This window comes from Lepidothrix coronata, unplaced genomic scaffold (assembly GCF_001604755.1).
Source record: "Lepidothrix coronata isolate B3197 unplaced genomic scaffold, Lepidothrix_coronata-1.0 Scaffold28, whole genome shotgun sequence".
Taxonomy (NCBI): domain Eukaryota; kingdom Metazoa; phylum Chordata; class Aves; order Passeriformes; family Pipridae; genus Lepidothrix; species Lepidothrix coronata.
The window spans coordinates 6,681,102-6,703,782 of NW_016690208.1; the positions used below are offsets into that span (position 1 = coordinate 6,681,102).

The 22,681-nt window shown below is 47.6% G+C and overlaps 2 protein-coding genes across 11 annotated transcripts in view; one reads left to right on the forward strand and one right to left on the reverse strand.

Moving 5' to 3' along the window:
• MAPKAP1 (mitogen-activated protein kinase associated protein 1) overlaps positions 1 to 8,248 on the reverse strand; it is an 88,711-nt gene extending 80,463 nt beyond the window's left edge. The window contains exons 1-2 of one of the 5 annotated variants that reach the window (XM_017810336.1): positions 8,201 to 8,216; positions 600 to 699 (exon numbers count right to left, since the gene is read on the reverse strand). The gene's annotated coding sequence lies outside the window, so the exon portion shown is untranslated. Of the gene's footprint in view, positions 1 to 599; positions 700 to 1,058; positions 1,078 to 7,942; positions 8,011 to 8,200 lie in introns of those variants that run through there. The other 4 variants (XM_017810335.1, XM_017810334.1, XM_017810337.1 and 1 more) reach the window with 4 other exon arrangements.
• A 2,390-nt stretch (positions 8,249 to 10,638) lies between these two features.
• Positions 10,639 to 22,681, forward strand: part of PBX3 (PBX homeobox 3) — a 104,120-nt gene continuing 92,077 nt past the window's right edge. The window contains exons 1-3 of one of the 6 annotated variants that reach the window (XM_017810293.1): positions 10,639 to 10,704; positions 11,167 to 11,760; positions 12,601 to 12,674. In XM_017810293.1, coding sequence (XP_017665782.1) covers positions 11,564 to 11,760; positions 12,601 to 12,674 — 271 coding nt within the window. In that variant the 5' untranslated portion in view covers positions 10,639 to 10,704; positions 11,167 to 11,563. Of the gene's footprint in view, positions 11,761 to 12,600; positions 12,675 to 22,681 lie in introns of all 6 variants that reach the window. The other 5 variants (XM_017810290.1, XM_017810288.1, XM_017810289.1 and 2 more) reach the window with 5 other exon arrangements.

The window sequence follows — 22,681 nt, forward strand, 5'->3', positions numbered from 1 at the left end:
CCTGCCAGCCTTGGCAGCACTGTGACTCCATGCTCTATTTTTAATTTTCTGACTCTTTCCATCAGAGTAAGTAGGGCTGTTCCTGAAAGGTCCCCTTGCTGTCCCTGGTGGGAGAGGCCACAAGGAAATGTCCCACTCAAAGGTATCGTTGATGTGCTCGAGGCCCTGACGCTGCACCAGTGTGACCAGTGTGACCAGTGTGACCAGTGTGACCAGTGTGACCAGTGTGACCAGTGTGGTGTGGTTGGAAGAGCACAAACACAACCACAGTGCACAGCTATTCCAAAATGTGCATTGAGAATGTTCTTGAAACTGAATTCTTTCTACTTGGCTGATTAGGAAAGGCCACACGTACCTGCAAGCGGTAAAAACTTGTTTAAATAAGCAACAGCCTCAGGCACTGGAAAGGTCTGCAAACTCCCAATCAAAAATTACTGCTGCCCCATCAATGTGTCATATAAATGTTGGCATGTTAATTGTGTATTTATAAGATTGTTAATGGTTAGTTAATTTACCTCCCACACTATTATTGTACTTGAAATGATTTAATGTCTGCTGAGGGAGTTAACAACATGTAACAGCAGATGCGAGAGTTTTACCTTTATACTCTGCACCCCGACTTCCTGTCATTAACAGTCATGTGCTAAATCAGCCAAGCTTCTTCCCAACTGTACACGTGCAATGGCTTTTCCCAGAAACCTGAATGGTGAGAAAGTGCCAGAAGTTCTGTTTCAAACTCTAAAGTTTAACACAAACATTCTTTTCTTCCTCCTCTTCAGAATTTTCAAAGGGACATATTAAAACTAATTTATCAATAAATTAATATTAACTAGAAATTCTCTGACCAGTTAACACCCTTAAAAAAAAATCCAGAAAAAAAGTTCAGACCACAAAATCCAAAATTCAGTTCAGACTTTGATGTCAGATTTAATAGTTGCAACCTACACAATTCTAAAGGTTCTTCCTGGTGATAAATGATTCAATGGCACTGAGGAACAGTGACCTCCAGAGATGGGAAAGAACTCAGAGAAACAAAGTTCAGTTTTGCAAAATCTTACCCAAACACCTCCAAGGCTTCACATCATCAGTCTCTGCAAAATTACAGATCCAAGATCAATTTCTAGATCTGCTGAGATCTGCCAGCACACCCTTTCTGCACTCCTACACCCACACACCATCACGGCATCCACACAAAGGAGATAAATTTAATGGAATTCAGGGACTTTCTGAGCATCAGCAACTTATACATCCTTTAATCATAAATTCTAAAAAAAAATTTCTTTTAATACTTATCTTATATAAATAATATTGTACTATTGAATAAATCACTTTGGAGACAGCTGTCAAACATACTGTATGCAAACACTAAAAACTAAAAAAGCAACGTGAAAACTCTAAAACCTTAACAGTATTTCTGTACTAAAGGATACACAGGCTGGGGTCTCGATTGGCAAACACCTGTGATTCATCACACAGGTGGACAGAGCCCTTCACTTTCTTCCTGATCTTTATTATTCATGTCTGACTTTCTGTGCATTATCTGATCAACACCCCAGCAATGAATGTGCCTTCTCACCTTCTCCCCGGTCCCAATGCTGTGTTTCTGCTGTGCCCCAAGGCCCCTGGGGAGCACAGCCCCCCATCAGTCTTCTGCAGTTACAGAACATCCCCAAAGATGTCAAATTGCACCATCAAGAGGCTGAACGACTCGCCAGGATTCACAGGAACTTTGCAGCAGAATCAGACAGCTGCATCTCAGTCTACTATTTTTATCGGCAGTATTCCTCTTCCAGGACCCCACGGCTATATTTATGGCAGCGACAGACTCTCCCAGCGAGGCAAGCAGGGCTTTATGCAGATCAGCCTCATTCATAACCCGGCACACAATGAGGAATTCAGAGCGCGCTAACAAACGATCCCGCTCTCAGGAGGTGACACAAAGGTCTTGAAAAAGGATCTGCAGCTATACAGATTGTACCTTAAACACACAGCTGAATTTGGGGAGGCAACTTCATCATCACAACATGTTAACTGTTCTTGTGACCCTCCCGCTTGCTTGATGCACTGTGTTTATTAAAATATTGTCTCGCTTTCCTCTTTCCCCACCCAAAACCCCACCCGAAGTATTCATATCTGCATGTTAACCTACTCAGGTGACAAGGAGATAGCAAGGCAAGTGTGAGATAAGGGGAAAGGACAAGTTAAACACATACCTCACGACTGCCATCCTTCCCATCCAGCACAGACGGCAGCAGGCACAGCGGGGACCCCGCTCCGTGCTGGACCCACCGACTGGGGGGACTGCGACCATGTGTCAGCCCCTGCCCACTGCTGTTCTCAGAGCAACCCGTTGACCTTGAGCATGAAAAATGCTGAGTGCAGCTTACCTTACTTTTGGGAAAACAGTTATTTTGGAACGAATTTTCTGGCTTGTTTTAAACACACATGGTAGAATTTGATAAAACCCCTCCCTCTTGGTGCCCAGCACGAGGGTCTCGTCACTGCCCCCACACCTGCACAGGTGCCCCCAGGCTGTGTGTCACCTCCAAACCTGCCAGCACTGGGGCAGGACCCCACCCCTGCCACCCACTGCTCCCGGCCCTGCTCCCACCCGCAGGCTCCTGACAGGTTTTCCAGCAGAACTATGGATTTCCCTTGGCAAAGTGACACTAGTGCCAACAGGCACTCCCACACTCGTGAGGAGTTCACAGACTCCAGGGCAGAAACCGAAGGCCGTGTGGTGCCACCGGGGCATCTTCACCTGAAGGACACTGTTCCTACAGTGCCCAGGCACCGCCTTTCCATGGCATCCACCACTGGTCAGAGTACAGGAAATATTTGCCTCACACAAAGTGTTGGTATTTTTGCCTTTCATGCTTTAAAATATATCACACAGAGCACAAACGAAATTTGCTCACAGACCTCTAAACAAGCTGTAAGAAACAATAAAATCAGAGAAAACTGCAAAGCAACTAAAAATGTTCTGCTGCAGGAAAGAGCTACAACTTTGAAATTCCACCAATTTCAATGGAATAAGAATCCTTCAGTCCAAATGGCTAAAAGCAGCTCTAAATTCTTCACAAAACTCTCAAGCCAATTCCTGCAAGACATTTTCCTCTCTAAATTATAAAATAAGAAGTGAGAAGCAGGAAAAAAATTCCTCTCTCCTATTCTGCAAAGCTGTAGCTCGCTTTTTTTTTTTAGAAGAAAATATGTTTTAATTCACTGCCCTCCTTGAAGAAGTAATAAACAATTGAAGCCCTATTCAAGGTAAACAAAAATATTCCAAAGACACAACTTGTGGAAGGTATGACCTGGATCCAAAATAATTACCAACAAACTCAAAACAGAAGGCTGGAAGAATTATACACCATTACAGGTCATCTTATCACTCAAGGGCTTCCATAGTCACTGGACTCAAACACCTCTGACTGGAGCCCTTTAAAGTGATCTTAAAAACTAATGAAAAAGATGAGCAGATTAGAAGTAAAAATTGATTTTCCCCCCAACGTCATATAAGCAGGAACAGGACGGCATGAACATACTTCAAAATTTATGATTCAGGTTATATGAAATAATTTCCCAGTGAACTTCTGTCTGCAATTGCAAAAGAAATGGTTCTGGTTATCTGCATTTGCAGCAGCACAAATAATCAACCCCTCAAACGCAGACAGACCCTGGGCATGCAGGATAAAGGAGAGTGAACTGCAATATATGAACATTCAAGTCTATGTTTCAGCAAAAGCTCAAGTGCATTTAAGAGTGAATACTTATCTGAAGAAGCTGTCACTCACACTCTGGGTCCTATCATTAGAAAGGAAATAATCATTTACAGTCATTTAAAGAGGCTCTCTCACAAGGGAGACTGGAATTGGGAAGTTATGATGAGCAAACACTACATTACACACAACTTCCAACAAATTATTTGTTCATTTCCAGACCTGTAAATCAATCTGGCATTAGCTCTGTATTTCTGAACTGCTTGGAATTTGGCTATATTTTTGTTGTCATATTAATCAGGATGCAAATTACACCAACTCTGATATTTTAATTATTCAGCTTTAGAGGAGGGAGAAAATATTGGGGTATGTATGGAAAGTGTTCGCTCTCCTCTTTCCTGATCTTGTCAAATCTTCATTTAATTGTGGACAAGTTGATTCTCCACTAACCTGAGCTATCTTGCATCAAGATTTTAAGCAAATAAATAAGTATAAAAAATGCAGAGATTATAAATTAGGGCAGACAAATCTGTATCTAGACTCGTGCCTGCAAAGAGCATTCTATCAATATAGTGAAATGCTAATCTCCTAATTAACAACCTAATTAGGTAATTATGGCTTTGCAGAGGGATGCCTAAATGAAATATGACAACATGGTCACCTCTTTATATGGCACCTGTGGGCCTTTTCAGCTGTCACAGCCGAGAGTGCAATATCAATTTGAACAGATGACAAAGTGTTGTCATTTTTCATTCGGATATTGTGCTGAATGCTGGGATCGAGGCCGTTCGGAGATGCAGCATCTTGCCTGGGCTTTGCCTCATCTGAATATGTGCAAACACTTTGGTTAATTTCTAATGCCTTGATTATGCTTGGTTTTTCCTGCTGGCTGCAGGCATTCCCTGACACACACCACAGCTGCAGGGTCACACTGGGATGACCCACCGCCCCCGAGCCCCCATGACCCAATTTCACAGCATGTGTACAGGAGAATTTACTATCCAGAAAAAATATCCGAGTATTTGAGTTAATTTTTGAGGCTTAACTGTTCTGACTTTAAAGTAACAAACACAGAATACCTTTTAAATAACACATTATCACTTCCCTTTACTCTTATTCCTGATGAAGGCACTTTTCCAGGAATGGGGAACAGCAGTCCCTGTCCAGGAGTGGGTGAAGCTGATAGGACTTTTTCCATGGAAAGTTGGGAAGGAACATGTTCAACAACAGCACTTTTATGAGGAACATGAGCTGTCACTCATATGCCTAAAATGCTTTAAAGACAATTTGCTGAGTTTGAACATTTATTCCTAAAGGACATCAACCTGTTGGAGTGAGTCTGGAAGAAGCCACCAAGACCATTAGAGGGATGGAGCACCTCTCCTATGGGAAAAGGCTGAGAGAACTGAGATTATTTAGCATGGAGAAGAGAAGGTCCAGGGGTGACCTAATTGTGTCCTTCCAGTCCCTGAAGGGAGCCTACAAGAAAGACAGAGAAGGGCTATTTACAAGGGCCTGCAGTAATGTAACAAGGAGCAATGGCTTCAAACTCCTGGAGGGTATGGTTAGATTTTAGGAAGGAATTCTTCCCTGCAAGGGTAGGGAGGCCCTGGCACAGGTTGCCCAGAGAAGCTGTGGCTGCCCCCTCCCTGGAAGAGTCCAAGGCCAGGTTGGATGGGGCTTGGAGCATCCTGGGCTAGTGGAAGGTGTCCCTGCCCATGGCACAGGGTAGAACGAGATGGGCTTTAAGGTCCCTTCCAACCCAAACCATTCTGGGATTCTGTGATAAATAAAATTCTGTGATAAATAAATCCTTCTCACAGACAGAAGGATGAAAGCACAGGCTGGAACTGCTCAAAGATTAGACTAGAGCTTCTGTTTTGTCACTTCTCAGTGGGGTATTCCACAGCCTAAAAAACCTAATAAATGTAAACACCTATGCAAGCTTCAATCTTAAAAAACCCAAGAAAGCAGAAAGCTTCACCTTTTTACTGTCTGTATGGAGAGCTGCTGCGCTGGTTGGGTTTTACGCACAGAGGGGTCTCCAGGCTCACGGAGGTTGCCTTGGCTGGACCTGGGACACAGCCTGGGACATGCTGTAGGTCCAGCCAGCCCACAGATCCTCAGCACAGCCTGTGCACAGCTCTGCACTGGCACCACAGAGGGGCTTGCTGGGCCCTGACACTGCTGTGCACTTGGGTTCACCCAGAGTTTGGGCACTAAACAGCAGCACCTGTCAAAACAAACACTATTGGGTTTGCATTTTCTTCTGTTTGTTGCCATTGTACTTCTGAGTGCATGAAAACATTTTTATTCCATAAAAATGACACTTATTTTTTTAGACTATAACAGGGTGCAAGCTGCTTCTGACTTCAGAAATGCTCACGGACCTACTTAAAAATGCCTGAGACCTCCAGCCCCTTTGGGACTCTATGTCAAATGGAACCAGACAGTTTCACATTTCTCCAGCAAAACATGATTCTGCTGTTCCTCTGGCTTTTAATTTTGGATCTGTCTCCTTCAACAGCACACAAAACATATTCAAGGAGCTTTGTTTTGCTTTTAGAATAACGGGTTTAGATACAACAAGGCAGGGATTGCCCTTGTGCTGCCTTGGATAAGAAACTGAGCTGACAGTGAACAGCCAGGCACCACAGTTATATGGAGCTCCTCAACTCACACACACACACAATTAATATTAAAACATAGCTTGAGGTCTGTGTCAGAGGCACTAACAGAAAAGCCCTCGAGAACTGCTGCTACCACAGCTGAGGCAGCAGTTCCCTGCACAGCACGTCCCGGGTGTGGGGCAGCGTCACAGCCGTGAACACCAACAGCCCTGTGAGAGCTTTGCTCCCACCCCTGCACCCCACAGCTCAAGCCTGCCCCTCCCAGCACCTGAAAGGCAAGAACTGAAGAGAGCCTGAGCTCTCCCCGCCTTCCTCAGCAAGTGCCATTTGCCCTTGGACATCAGAAGGAATTGTGGACATCAGGAGGAATTTCTTCCTGGAAAGGGTGGTCAGGCGTTGGAAGAGGCTGCCCAGGGAGGTGGTGGAGTCCCCATCCCTTTGAAGTGTCCAAGGAATGACTGGACATGGCACTCAGTGCTCTGGGCTGGGTGACAAGGAGGGGATGGGTCAAAGGTTGGACCTGATGGTCTTGGAGGGCTTTCCCAACCTCAGTGATCTCCAAAAAGAGCTGCCACATGGGAGATGGGCTGGTCCTACCCAGGGCTGTGATTCGTATCCTGTTCATTTGATGTCCCATTTGTTGCTATAACTGACCTTTCCATACGAGTGTCTACTTTTCATGCTCACAACTTCAGAAGCAAAATTCTTCCTACAGAATGTGTAAGGCAGATCCCTGTGCCAGGCTGCTTCACCTGCTGAGGCTTTTGCTGATCCAACAAGAAATGCACACAAGATCGCAGCTGTTACTTGTTATTTTAACATTTGTTATTTGTTATTTTAACACTTGCTACTTGTTGCAACTGGGTGAAACAGTTTAACCAACAAACAGATGAGGAAAGAGTGTAATAACAGAGACCTGAAACATGACTGAGACAGAAACGTACTAAATTGGATCTAATTCCCTGCTTCAGTTATTTCTGTACAAGTCTATATGTAGACGCTGATCTCAATTTATTTTTAATCTAACCCAAAAAAGTGTCCGTGAATGGAGCTGTTCTGAATTTGGAAACGTAACTGAGAGAGTCTAATTCCCAGCCTTGCATCTACTTGATAATCCCCCTGACGCCCAAAATTGTGTAGAACCCAGTCAGGAAATCCAAGCTTAGCTCTGGCATCTCCATTTAGGCAATCACCAAACTTCCACTAGCACTGAAATCGACTCATTGCCGTGTCTCCCGGACACCTTTCCTGCTCCATTACATTGTTCCTGCGGTGCAGACGCCAGGACTGATGGCACTCGCCAACAGGTGAAGAAACGAGAGCCCCATCCAGCAACACATTTGGGTGCGATCGTGCCAAAAGTGCCCTTCTGGGAACACCTGGGCAGGCAGAGCCCTCCCCTGCGGGCTGCAGGAGCAGCCAGGAGAAGGGACAGGGTGCGTGTGACAGGGGCACGGGGGGTGTGAGGGGTGATTCCCACGAAGTGAGGGCACCAGGCTGAGACCCTGCGGGCCCCCGGAGCTCCCAGCGCAGCGCGGGGGTCCCCGCCCGGCCCGCGCCCGCTCTGCCGCTCCAGCCGCTCGTCCCACTCACCTGCTCCCGGCTGCCCTCGCTGTCGGACGCTCGTCTGACCCGCTCCTCCGTTTGCCCCTCGCCCGGCTCCTCCCGGCCCGGACCCCGCGGGGCGGTCCCGAGCCATGTCCCGGGCGGGCTGACACCCCCCGGGGCCGGGCACCGCACCGGGCGGGGGTCCCGCGGCGGGCCCGGGCAGCACCACCGGGGGTCACGGCGCGGAGCAGCCCGCGGGGCCGCGGGGAGCGGCAGCCCCGGCCCCCCCCACCCCGCACTTACCGGCGTCGCCGCCGCCGCTCCGGGGCCGGGCCGGGGCCGCGCAGCCGCTTCCGGGTCCGGGCCGGCGGGACGGGCGCGGGGCCGCGCGCGACCCGGAAGCGCCGCGGCTGCGGAAGTGACGGCGCGGAACGGGCGGGGCGGCGGCGCCGGGAGCGGGAGCGGGAGCGGCACCGGGAGCGCCGCAGTCACACACGGCGGCGGGCACGGGCTCCGGCCGACACGGCCACCGGGGCCCTGGAACACCGGGTTGGTACCGGCGACACCCGCAGCGGCTGCAGCGCTCCCCGGAGCCGCACACCGGGAGGCTTTTCCGATGGGGATCGCGCCAATCTTAATTCCGATTTCTTGCTTGAAACACTGTGAGGCTTGTGTTTGTTTGATGGTTTTAAAACAAACCTGCCGGGTAGCACTCGATGTACAAACGCAAACGGGAGGAACCTGAAACAGAGGTAACAGCTGCACAGGGCAGTGACTGACCGTGGGTTATCCCGGAGCTCGGGTAGCCCTGGGCTGACCCTACACGGCTGCCTGGGCGAGCAGCTGAGCCCGGCCACCCTCAGGGGCCCCCACCTCACACCCCGGTCCCCCAGAGCCGTGCATGTTCCCCGGTGCACCCAGGGTTCCTTTTCCTGTCGGTGCCTGTTCCTGGCCCGGTGGCTGTGTGTCCCTGTCACCTTTCCAGGCTTGCTGGTGCAAGCTCCACAATCTCCCGTGGAAGTAATGAGACTGCTGGTTAATTCCAGAGGAAAGCCTGATCTGTCAGTCTCAGCAGCTGCACACATCGAAAAACAGCCTTTGAGAAGGACAGGGAACAGCACAGCACAAGTGTCACCGAGGGCACCTGAGCAGAAGTCCCTGTGAAGAGCAGGTGACATTGTCTGGCAGCAGTGGGGAAGTAAGGGCAGGCACTGGAGCTGCCCCAGCACAGGGCAGGTCCCAGGGAGCCCCTGGCTGCAGCTGGCAGGGCCCAGAGCTCTGGGATGACTGGACTCAGTCTCACAAAACAGTACAAAAATTCACGCAGCACAGCAGCTTTGTGTGGACGTGGTGGGACTGAGCAGGTCCCTGTGGGGTGGGTTGAGCCCAGGGCTGGCCAGGCAGCACCATCCTGTTTGGCTCAGATGCCAGTGGAACTGTCCTTTTCATCTGTGAGACTTTGCACTCGGTCCAAATGCAAACAGATCTGTGAAATATTTGCAATAATACCAATAATAAAATGCCTTTGGAGTAGCAGTGGTAGTAAAGTTGGATGACCCTGAGAATTCATTGGCTCAGACTGGACAATGGTGGGATAATCAAAATGGAAGGCAATTGGAATGTGAATGAACTTGTTAATTGCTAGGAGGAACAGTGAGAGCACAGACTTGTTGACCAGGAGCCATCCCCATTCCTGGTGAGATGGATAAAGGGTTCCAGATCACACAATGGCATCCAGGGCCCAAGTGAAGGTGTGGGGATGTCAGCTGGGATTGAGAGGAGCTGGGTGGGAGCTCTGCTTGAGCAACACCGAGCTGGAGGCATCAGCAGACACCCAGGAAGGCCAGACAGGGATGAGGTTTGGACATGGCTCCACTGAAACCACAGATAGAGCGAGTTAAGGATCATTTTAATTGCTACTGTGGCTCTTTATCACAGCTACACGTGGTTTCCCTTCCTTGAGAGGTCTCTGTGGTAACAGCTGTGTTACACACTGTCCAAAGTGTGAAAAAATGGGTCAGAATTAAAGGAACTGGGTACTTGCATGAGGGGTGTCCCAGGAGAGGACAATTTGGGTGGGGTGGCAGTGATCTGCAGATAACCCTTCAGAGAATGAAGTGTTAATTACCCTTGGTGCCTGTGCTTTTTTCTGCTCCCATTTCGGGGGTCTGTGCAGATTTGCAAAAAGGTAATTTGAAATTAGCCCCGGCAACGCACGGCCCGAGCTGCTCCGTGGGGCTGCGCTCGGGGCACGGGCGGGCCTGGCACAGCAGCTGCCTCCATCCTGCGCCCGGGCTCCACGGCACGGCCGAAGCTCCGGGGCCGGGCAGCGGCGGGGGAACCGAGGGGAACGGAACCGAACGGGGCCGGGCCGGGCCGGGCCCAGCGCTCCCAGAGGGGCCGCGCGGCCCCGGCCCGGCGTCACCACGGCAACGGGGGCGGGCCCGGGCCGCGAGCCCCGCCCCGTGACCGTTCGAACAGACCAATCATAAGTTCCTCCGCTGTGGGCGGGGCCTACCCGGGGCGGGCGGGCGCGGCACCGCCCCGCGCGCGCCCATTGGTCGGGGTCCCACCAGCGCCCGCCCTCGCGCGCGGCGGTTGGCCAGCGCGGCCGTCGCTCTCACGCGAGGTCCCGCCCCCCCCGCGCCGCGGGAGCGCGGGCGCCACCGGGCCCGGCGGGAGGAGCGCGGGCGGAGCGGGGCGGGCGGGGCCCGGGCGGGGCGGGGCGGCGGGGCCGGCGGGGCGGGGCCCGCGCTCCGCTCCCTCTCGCGCGCCGCTCGGCTCCTTCACAGGGTGACACGTCTGCGGTGAGTGAGTGGCGTTGGCAGCCTGTCAATCCCTCACCGGAGCGGCCATCAAACAACATAAAACACGCGCGGGCACCGGGCGCGGGGCTCATAAATTCCGGCGGGCCGATATTTTTGCACATTGCTTTGCAGAGAGTGTGTAATTAATTTTTTTACAGTTCTTTCCCCGTTATTTCCGCTCTTTTCTTTGCACAAGTTCAAACTTTTGATTGCTGCTGTCTCACCCCCGTGCACAGACTTGGGATCGTTTGTTATTTGGGGGGGAGGGCGATTAATTTTTTTTTTCCCCTCTATGATTGTGTTTTCTTGGCTTTTTTTTATGTTGCAATTTGGGGGTGGGGGTGTTCGCTGGTTTGTTGTGGGTTTTGCTGTTTGCACCCTCTCAACTTCTGAAGGATTTGAAAGCGAGTTTTTTTGATTTTGTATTTAATTTTTTTTTTTTAATTTTGCCTTTTTTCAAAGAAGATTTTTGGACAAGTGGGGAAAGACATAAAAAGCGACAATAAAAATAAAAAGGGAAAAAAAAAAAAAGCTTTGGAGGAAGATTGTACCAGGAAAACCTCACAGAAACCTGCTCAGCTCATTTATCCGAGGCACCAATATGATGATGATGAAAGAAGATTGTAACTAAAGAAGAGAGTGATTTACTGCCCTGGGAAGGAGAAGAGAGTGGAATAAACAGCTGAGATCCGGTCAAAACACAAATACTACATTTTTTTTTTTATTGTTTTGTTTGGGTTTTTTTTTTCTCCCCCTTGTTTTTGTGGTGTGTGTGCAGAGCGCGGTCGGGAGCGCGGCACTGGGACTGAGCGGGGCAGGCGCTGCCGTGACCGCCCGGAGCGCGGCCCGGCCCGGAGCCATGGACGATCAGTCCAGGATGCTGCAGACTCTGGCCGGCGTGAACCTGGCCGGGCACTCGGTGCAGGGGGGCATGGCCCTGCCGCCTCCCCACGGACACGAAGGGGCCGACGGCGACGGCAGGAAGCAGGACATCGGCGACATCCTCCATCAGATCATGACCATCACTGACCAAAGCCTGGATGAGGCACAAGCAAAGTTGGTTTCGTCTAATTAAACCTTGTCCTTTTTTTTTTAATTATTATTATTATTAATTTTTTTAGTTTTATTTTTGGTGTGTGTGTGTGGTTTTTGTTTCTCTTCTTCCTGCTCCTCTGCGGAGACCCGGAGTCTCACAATTAAGAGCAACTTCTTGGGGCCGTAGGAGAAATTACCAGCAGCCAAGGCAGAGCCAAAGTTGCTATTTAATGATTTCTTTCCTTAAAAAAAATTAGATATAATAAATGGAGAAGTATGCGATGGTTCTGCCGTTGCTGTGGTGCGCGGGAGGCAGTGGCTGATCCCTGCCCGTTCCCGCTGGGCACTGTCCGGTGGACACCGGCCTCTGCGCCGCCGTCTGTCCGTCTGTCTGTCCGGCCAGCCATCCCTAAAAGTACAACTTTGTCCCTTTCTTTCTTTCTTTCTTGTCTCAAAGTGGCGGCAGATGAATTATAAACCTGACTAGATACTGCTGCAGGAGAGGGGTGTGTGTGTGTGAATAAAACCCAAACCGAACCCTGGCTGTATTAAATCACAATAAATACAAAAACAATGTTAACTCTGCACCATCCCCTCCCCCCCATCCTCCTTAATAAATCAGTTCTAATATCGCAGGACGGGGACAAGGTGTGGGGGATGATTTATCCCCGCGGTTAGGGCGGCGTTTGCACCAAGATAATTCGGTTTAAAAGTGAAGCGGGGTGAGGGAGGGTCCGGCCGCCCCTCGCTGCCCGCGGCCCCGGGACCCCCGGCCGGGGCGCGCGGCCCCAGCGCGGGGCTCGGGAAGGCGCCATGTTGCCGGAGCCCGGCGTTAACCGCTTGTCCTGTGCTCTCTTCAAGGAAACACGCCCTGAACTGCCACAGGATGAAACCCGCCCTGTTCAGCGTCCTCTGCGAGATCAAGGAGAAAACAGGTACGGGCCGCCCGCGCCGCCGCCGCCGCAGCCATCTTAGCGCTGCCGCCTTCCGCCGCCGCCGGGCAGCGCCGCGGCCGCGCTGCCCTCACGGCGCTGCCGGGGGCGGGGGCCGGGCCGGGCCGGGCGCGGGGAGCCCCGCGGGGCCGGGGACCCGCCGGCCGGGCCGCTCCGGGGCGGCGGCAGCGCCGTGAAATGGCGCGGGGGTCCCCCCTCGCCGCCCCCGCGGCCCCGGGGCGCCCGCGCTGCCTTTTGAGCGCCAGACAGCGTGTGAAAGAGTTGTGAGGGCGGCGTGACCGCGGGCTGCAGCCCCGGGGCCGGCAGCCTTGTGAGGGCGGGGGGCCGAGCCAACCCCGCGGCGGCCCCGACCCCGCTCTGTGCCCGGCGCGGCTCCGGTGCCTCCCGGGCGCCGGGCTTTTAAACGCCGAAATTCTCAAAAATCGTCTCAAAAGTACAAAAAGATTTTTTTTCCTCTACATTAACGCGACACGAATAAACCCCGTGTTTTTCTTAGGGGCATTTTAGGGGATTTTTTTGCAATTTTTTCACATCGCTGAATTTATAGAGAATTATTTTTTTTTAAAGAAGAAAATTTGTAAAGTATACTGCTTTGTGTTATGAAAATAAGGGAATTTTATGATAATAAGAATAATGAGAATAATCACATTTGAGAATAATAAGAACATTTAACAATAAGAAAAACATTCATTATGATCTGGATTTAAAAATAAATAGCCATTTATTCACATATAGCTAAAGCCATTGCCTGGCTTATTAGCACTATGTGATCCTCAATCACATTCTGCTTAATTCCACACTGAAAATATAAAACTGGATGAAAACAACCCAATGTGAAATCATTGCAAATCTGAGCTGTGGAGCCCGGAGCGTGCGGTTCTCCGTGAATTATGTTGCTTTATGTCCAAAGGTTTCTTTGCTACCGGGGATCCACTTCAGTTCCTGCTGACAGCTAAGCACTAGGGTATTGACTGTGTTGTGAATATTAAGATTGATTCTGCTTTATGTTGCATTATATTACCCAGGATAAGGGGAATGATCCCTCTCCTGCCCTCCCTCCCCACCTACCTATGTTCCGCCTTGATCAGCTCATAAGCCCTTTCCATCCTGCTTTGGCTTGTGTTTGTTTCCTGCCTTTCCCTAAACTTTTTTGCCCATCCTGCTCCGGAGCCAGAAAGCAGCCTGCCCTCGGTGTTCAGACATTTGCAGGAGGCAGATTTCAATTAAGGAGACAGGCGTAGGTCCCGCGGTCACTTTATTTGCAGAGGGCTTAGCCTCGGTGTTTTGAAAGGCAAGTGTAGTCAGCCACATGTCAGAGGTGAGCTTCGAGGAAAGCCCGAGTCCTTTCAGCAGCGGGATTACTGGCACAGGGTGCCTGTGAGGCCGCCGCGGTCTCGCAGGCGAGAGGGAACCTGACAAGAGACTTTCTGATCTGAAACCTTTCGGGGTGTTTCAGTGATAACTTCTAAGTTGAGATCCTGCCTTTATACTGCAAGAAGTCGAGCCAAGTTTGCGAGTTATCTCTTTTGTGAAATCGCTGGGAACCAACAAAGAGTGAAGGCGTCTGCCTGCCCAAAGGCGCGCTCCTGCCAGGCCGGCAGCGCGGGAGGGACAGGATTAATGCCCCGGGTGATTGATGGAGATGGATCCACACCCCCACCAAAAACTGTTCCCGGAGGGGGACCTTCACTCAGGGTCTCACAGTTGAGGTGAAATGTCTGTGCAGGCTTTATTTAGCGTGCTAAAGCAAAGAAAATGTGAAAATAAATTGTAGCCTGTTTTCTTTCTGGAAGCTGTTTTCGTAGGGAATGGCTTAAGCAATTCTGAACTGGAAGGACGAGGAAGGGTCTGTGATGCAGTTAAAGCAGAGGTGTCCCCCTCCCACTGGGGCTCCTCATTGTCTTGTGGTCCGAGTGCTTAAACCTGCCTCCAGTGGGGTCATGTGCCAGTGTTTAATTCTTCCAGAATTGATCAGAAGCAAAGTTTACCTGGGTGTGGGAATTGCCATGATGGCTTTATTGCTGCCTTCTTCCGAGAGGTGAGGAGAGAGGCTGGAGCCTAGCAGAAAGTGGAGTTGCAGTCATGTCTGCTCAGAAATAAGTCATGCAATATTTAAGTAATTTTTGTATTGAATTATGTATCTATTTACACATTAGTACTTTTCAGTCCAGTCAGTGAGGACTTTGTGAGACTGGCCAGGAGAGAGCGCGAGGAGGAATCCTCAGTTTAGGTGGAGCCACTCTGTCACTTCCCCACAAGGGTTAATGGTTGCATCTCATTTCTGAAAGCCTCACACAGGGTCAGGAGCTGAAGATTTTTATTTTTTCTCCCTGTGAGGTATTTACCATGTACAAAGCAAATCACTGAGTTACTGAATTTAGCCTGACATTTCTTTTTCAACATTTTTAACATTTTCAAAAGTGCTGCATAATACATTTAAGCGCTTTACAGCTATTAATAGTGGTGTGCATTCTGAGAGGCAACCACAAGGTAGCATGGTGTTCGTAAAGAAACTGCCACCCCTAGCTTTAATTAGTTCAAAGAAAAATGATGCCAAAGTTCTACCGAAGCCCCTCCAATAAAATAGGAAGATAAGCAAGTGAGCGTCTGGTGACTCCGCTCTGCTGTTTCACCCCTTCTCTGAGGTGTCACTGGAGCGGGGAAGTTGCCCGTGCAGCGCACGCTCACATCTGTTGCATACCTGTGTCACAGTCCATCCCCTCACTTCCTGCCAGGAGGAATCAAAAACTGATTTGCACCTTTGGTTTTTTTTAATAGCTCTTCTTTACTCACTAAAATGCCTTCAGATTGGTGATTTGATTAAGCTTCCATTAGGACCTTGCTCTACCTGTGGTCCTGGTTATTCTCATGAAGAAAGAAGTGAAAATATATTAATTCTGGTAGTCTTAAAATGTCCTAGGGAATTGCAATTATTTCCCAATGGAACGACATATTATTAGGTCCTGGATTGTGTTGATAGATGATTTGGTTTTTGTCTTTAGAAATCACTTGTACAGATAGGATCACACATTTATAGAAACGTCTGAATCCGTGTGCGTATCTGCGTACAAATATACAGTTATTTATTTATTTCCCTAAGTCCAGCAGCAACAATGATAGCTGCCAACCAACCCCGAATTTACTGTCACCACCACCCCTAAATAGCATTCATTTCCTAGTAAAGCCTAATGGCATACATGATGGTTTGCCAGATTTGTGGCCTTTGTGAGGCTTATAAGCAGGACTGACTTGGGAAGATCATAAAACTTAATGAACTTCTCGACTGCAGGAGGTGTCCGCAGGGGAAGCAAAAGGCCTGCTCGGCTGCTCGGGCTGCTGCAACTATTTTTTATGTCTAAAGAGAGAGGAGGAAAATGTTCATTAAGAATGTTCTCCCCTTACTCAGAATTTTGTTTCAAAGAATGAAAAGAAAAAGCTCTGAAAACCAGACAACTTGTGCCGTTAACCACGGGGTTAATTCCTTGCTGTTCCTGTGTAAGCTAAAACCTTTATTTTTATTGCTACAACTGTAAATAGCTGTGCACTGCCGTCCCAGTGATTAAAGGGCTGCATCGGGCCCTGCCTGGCTGCAAAGCTCCTTATTGATGACATGGCCCAACTCCTCAGGAACGCCCCTTGTCAATATGCTGCAGAGTCTGTAACCCGCGGCGAGGGGACTCCTTGGAGCAGCACTGGCTTTGCCTTGGCTCTGGCAGAGCTGGAAAATGTTAACCCCTGTCGGCACCGCGGGGATGTAAAAATCCAGTCACAGCACTCTGCCCTTGCACTGCACAAATTTCAACTTCTCAGTGTTTGTAAACTATCATTTAGTGACAACAACTCGCAATAATACACGGTAACCCACAATCCTGGCAATCCTGCTGGAACACAAGGGGATTCAGATGGAACAATGAAATGGCACTGATAGCATACATATATATGTGTGTGCGTGTGTGTGTGTTGGCTATTTTCTAAATATCAGCTGTGATGTTATTGTTACTTCCTTTAGCTGCTTAAAATATTTATGTGCAGTCCTGACGTTTTTTTCGAGCTGCTAAATACATATTCTGCTGTGCCCTGACTACCTGAGGAAGTCAGCGCTGTGTGTTTATGTGCGTCCAGCTCAGCTTAAATTATTTAGCTTTTGTTTCCCTTCTCATGCTACAGTACCAAGGTTTGTCACCGACCCAGTGGTTGTACTTTTGAATGTGTTTTTTTTTTTAATTGCCAGCAGATGTATTACAAATGATGCCGTGCAGCAGAACGTTTGGTTGTTTGCACTGTCCTTATGGCAATGACATTGCTTTTCTTCATAAATGTCTTACTAGGAAAAAATAAATTGAATAAAGTGTCTTGACTGTCGTTTGGTCATCTGTTTCCGACACATTAATTATCAGCAGCCTAGTTCTGTGGTGGATTTCTACCAGGGCGCTTCTCTGGTTGAGAAAATGGGGATTTGGTGATTATGGGCATTAGAGAAATTCGTGATATTTAGTCTTACAGAACCTGTGACTGTACTTACCTTCAGTGCTTCGCTGGTGCTCCTTGCTGCATTTAAAAATCCATCTTTACCTGGAGTACTGGGATCAGTGGTTCCTGAGAATTTTTTTTGCCCTCTGTAGAGGATAAATTTGGCCCTACCTGTCAATACTAATTTAACCAGAAGCAGTGATTTATTTTATTTTATAGCTATCTTTCATGTCCTTCCAATTTACCTTTGAATTCGACATTTGCTTCCTTATCTGAAAATATCAAATTATAGGAGTTACCGTGTGGTGTATTTTAGGATGCTTGCTGTAAGTTAAGGAATTTTTGCATTCAGAGATAAATTATTATCATGGCATGTAGGGAATGCAAAACAGTCCTTTTTTTTTTTTTTACAGGATTTAACACATTTATCAAGGTCTGTTCCTGCAGCTTTCAATAGAAAAGTTGTATGATACGGATATTATGCTGTCTTTTTTCAATTTAAACATTGATTTGTGTGAAACATTAATATAATGATATTTGCAGTCTACCGTAGACAAATATAAGCAGAATTAGACATTCTAAATTGTTACAAATGTAACGCAATATTTAAATCCGGGTGAAGGCTGTATTAATGATTACGGAGCGGAGCGCACAGCAGTCCGGTTTGGATCTGCCCTCGGATTTTAGGCTGTTTTTCAATTCCTTGCACATCGTGCACATGATGGTTCGATGAATATTTTTATGAACAGCAGGAATGAATGTGAATCCGTGCGCGAGCGAGCCCAAACCAGCGGAGCCCCGAGCGGAGTTGCGGTCCCGGCGTGGCAGTGGAATTAGCTGGAGCTGTCGGAGGGCCGGGATTGACACCCTGAGAAGAATGCTTTGTTTGTTTGCTCAGCAGTCATGTTTAATGCTCTTCGCTTATCAAGGTGATCAGCATGGTTCAGATAACACATGCCTGACACCGCCTGCCTTTTCTCACCAGCGTGTTGACCTTTTGTCACGTTTGCTTTTCTCTGGTAGGCAATGCCTGGCTTTAAGTGTGAATGGAGTAAATAATTCACATCAATATTTAATATAAATTATTAAAGTTTCTGTCAGCTCTTACAGTTCATGGTTTTATAGAGTTGGAGTAGTTCATCAGCCAAACAGATGAATTGTGCAGCCCAGCTGGACATTAGAGCTCCTCCATGGTGCTGCCGGGACCGGGGGAGGAAGCGGGGATTTAAATAGGAAAGGTAATGCAGCCTGGTCCTTGAACACTATATATTTTTCAGGAGTGCACATTCTTCAGGAAGGCTCAAAGTACCAGATAAATATCCAGCGTAATTTATTTTGTTATTCCTGTACTTTTTTCCCCCCTTCATGTTGCAAACAGAAATGCAGAAAATCCCACTGGCTCTGGCTTTTCTTCTACTCTTTGTTACTGGCCTTCCCTTGGTGCTCCAGCCCCTTCCTGGGTTTAGGCTGGGAGTATGAGGGTTGAGGGGTAGGGTTTGGGTCTTGTTTTTTTTTTTCCTGTATGTTCTTTTTCTCAAAGACTGATGTGGAGCACTAAGGTAATGAAGTTTCAGAGGTTTTTAGACCTTGTTTATAAATTATAATTTGTATTTTGCAAAGTGACCTGTGATTGAATGTAGAATCTGAAAATATTTTTTAGAGGGGAAAAGCTCTGATCTCTGATTGTAACATCTCAGACGTGTTTATTGCGTCAGGAATCGGATAAAAATAGCATGTTTTGCATAAAAGCATATAGTAAAAGTCATTATGCATGTACTTTAATTTTATACTCTCTAAGGTGTTTCAGTTCTTTTGTTCATGATCAGTTCAATGTGTGTTGCACAGTCATATGGATTGTAACAATGTGAATCACTGAATATCCCACATCCTACGAATCCATCACCTGGAAGGGGGGTGCGTTTGTATCATGTGTTTACAGGTCAAACCCTTTTGCTATACTTCAGTAATGCATCAACATTTTAAGCCAATCTCTCATTCCTCATTGTCCAGCAGGTGGCTTTGTCATAGATTATTTAATTTTTTATCATTTATTGTAAGCAGAAAATGGAATTTAATAATAATATCCTGACAGCATTTTTTAAAAGAACAACAGTTTTCCAGTGTGTCTGTGGTGTACGACGGGGTCAATGGAAGCATCTAGAGAGCTTCAAGTACACAATCTAAATTAAGATTCTAAACAGGCATTACAGATGCTGGTAACTTTGGCAATTATCATTTTGTTTGGTGAACAGTAGTAAAACAGTGTGCGGTAAAAGTGTTTAGAGAGAGAGGATAAATAAATTGAACAGTTTTGCAATGCAAAGTGGTTTGTGGTGTTTTTGAGGATTTCTTGGCTCTTGCTTAACTGCTATTGTGAAGCCTGGAGCAGATTTTCCCATTGCTAATGCCCTAGAAGTATTAATTCACTTTGATATGCTAATTAGAGGGCATTATGCAAGAAATGAGATTAAGTGGCAGCATGAAGCCATTTGCCTGTCAGTAAATTGAGAGCTTTAGCATCAGGAGGAGCTTTGTTTTTTCTGAGTTTCTCTTGGTTTTGCATATAAATAAAATTGATTGAAAGGTCTAGAGAAGCTTCTAGAACATTGGTGGTTCTTTTTCTCCTTCTATGATTATTTAAACTTCATGTTAAAGCCTTTCTCTGAATATTAATTGATCTAATGGGAGATACTGAACATGAAGAATTTCATTGTATTCTCAGTTACTGTATCTTAACAAAAGGAAAGTATTAGAATTCTTTGTGTCATCTGATTTTTGTGGGATTATTTTAGATATATCTTACAGCTTTGTATTCTAACCTCTCTGCCTGCTCACAGCTCCTGTGCTGAGAACTGTACCTGTGTGGAGGTAGTTGTGCCAGTTCTGCAGGTTTTGGGACTGGGATAACGAGGGCCCGACCAGCTGAAGGCAAATGGAAGGCTTGGATTCCTGGCCAATAGGGCTGTGACCATTTGTCACCCCCACTCACCCACAGCGTTTCTGATGCAAATCACACGTGTATTTTCCTTCCTTTAGGAAGGAAGGGGTTGTAATATTGACCATAGATTTTATTCAACTGCCAGAAATTGTGTTAAAGTAACATTAAGGGATTGACTTACAGCCATAAGAGCGAGGAAATTTGGAGTTAATAGTTAAACTCTGCCCTTAACTCAACTCATTGAACCTATTTATTAGAGCATATATGATACATAAGATCACTGTGCTGAGACCTCTGCAGTAGCAGGACACTCCAGGATGGCTCAAGGATGAGAGGTTCTGATCTAGTTCAAATTTTCCTCTGTTTTTTTGGGGTTTGGGGGGTTTTTTTGTGTGTGTTGTTTTCATTCAGCCTCAGAATTGCTTTACTACAGTTTTGTGATTAGTTTTCTTTTTACAGTCCTGTTTAAAAAAAAATCAGAGAAATAATTCTGGAATTTGAACATAAATTTATCAAAAAATAAACCCAGAGCAAACCCAAGCCAAGCCTCTCTAGTCCTCTTTGCCTGAGCGTGGCAGAACGTTGGCTGTTTGAGTGCCCATCTCCTGCACAGATCGTTGTCGCAAAGTCAATCAGGGGAGCAGTGCTGGAGTGACAGTGCTTGTTATGAGCCCCAATAGTTATTTTAAAGAAAGGAAAAAGGATAAAGAAATGCCCGAGAGCTGCGTGCGGGGGCTGTTCATGCTGGATGCACATGCTCTCCCTGATCCTGGCAGCTGAAGTCTATCACTGTTGGGAAATTTTTAACATGAACCACATGAGACACAAACCACGGCGGTTTCCCCGCAGCCACAGGGGTTTTCACGTCAGCGCAGGACAACTGGCACGTGCACTGCGGGTCCCTGCCCGCCGTCCCTGCCCTCGGCGCCCGCCCGCCCCCAACAAAGGGGCCCTGGTGTGGTTTTCATGGGAAGCGTGATGGCCCCGGTCGCCCGCAGCTCCCCAGAGCTCGGCCCAAAGAATCCCATCAGCAATTTATAACCCAAAACTTTAGTTGTCATAGTGAACCTTTTTGATACTGGGAGGAACAAAACATCACCCGACACTGCGAAGTCAGTTCTCACAGGCAGCAAAAGGAAGTGTTGCTGGGCTCCAGCTGCTCATTTGGGGCTTCAGATTGTTGAACAAAAGAACTAAGTAATGAAAATGTTCTGAGGCCAACCTTAACTTTCCCAGTACCAGTAGATCCTGATGGCGTTGTTTCGGCAGGAGGTGGTGCTGGAGAGGAAATCCTGGCATTGCTGGTTTGAGTACTGGTGCTGCTGTTGATTTGGGTAGAAACTTTCCTTGCACTTTAGTGAGCAGGGATGTGGTGACCTTGGAGCAGACCCGGAGCTCGGCCATCACCTCATGGATGCAAATGCAAGAGCTCACTTGTCCTGTCTTTAAAATGGGAATATTATCCATCAGATTTTTTAGTGAAGGTTGTGTTGAGTTGGTGCTGTGTGTTAAAAAGAAATATTTTTTCAAGTATTGAGTCTAATTAAAATTGTTACAGAAGAGGTAATCTATCAACACTATTTACAGTATCCACTTCGTTCCAGTCGTGGTGAGCCGCAGCCATCTTGCCTCCTGGAGATGAAGAGATTAGACATTCTTTAGACTTCTCCTTTTCTTGGCTTTAATCAGGAATGTTTGTTTTTTTAATCCATGGTTAGACCTCTGGCAAAAGGGTATTGGGGTTTCCTGCCTTGGTGGTTGGTTTGCTCAGTACAGAAAGGGACCGTTTGCTCCCGTCGCTGGGGATCGGCGCTTCCCTTGCGTGGTGGCTGTTTGAGGCAGGATGGCACACCCAAAAGGCTGTTTCAAACACACTTTCGTATATTTGTTGATTAAAGAAGGAAGTGTGCTTTTACTGAGGTTTGTAATTACAGAACACCCAAATGTTTGCTTATTTTCTTTCATGCGAGATCCTGGGAGCATGATTGACTGTCACTAGTAAGAACAAGTTACAGTAGATTGTGCAATGATTCTTATTTGACTTCAAGGATGTATTTATTACCATTTTTGAACAAATTATACTAACATGAAAAGTTGTGGAAATGATTGTGCACTAGATAAGGTGATACATTACAGGAGTGGTTGGGTTTATGGAGCTTTATGCTGAGGTTTTCTCAGAAATTATAGCACAGTCCTGTCACTATAAAACCTGGAGATACACTTGGTAATAACATGCAGTGGAGGGATTTTTAGGATTTCACTTGTTATTCAAATAGAGTGGAAAGTATCAGTTTTTCTACCTCGTATTTCTTTCCTTTGTTGCACTGGGTGAAGAGGGGAAAGCAAGCCCATGGACGGCAGAGTGGGCACTGGGGTGTGGGCACCACAGCCCTGCTGGGTCCTGCTGGCGCCACCGGCTCTGGTGCCGTGGGGCTGGGGAAGGTTTTGGCACTGTTGGCAGCTCCCTGGGCACCCAGCACTGACACAGGATGCTGCAGGAGATTTGCCCTCCATAGGCAGCTGAGGATTTTTTTTGTGAATTATTTCTTACTTCCCCTCCACTTGTTAGGGCAGTGACGTG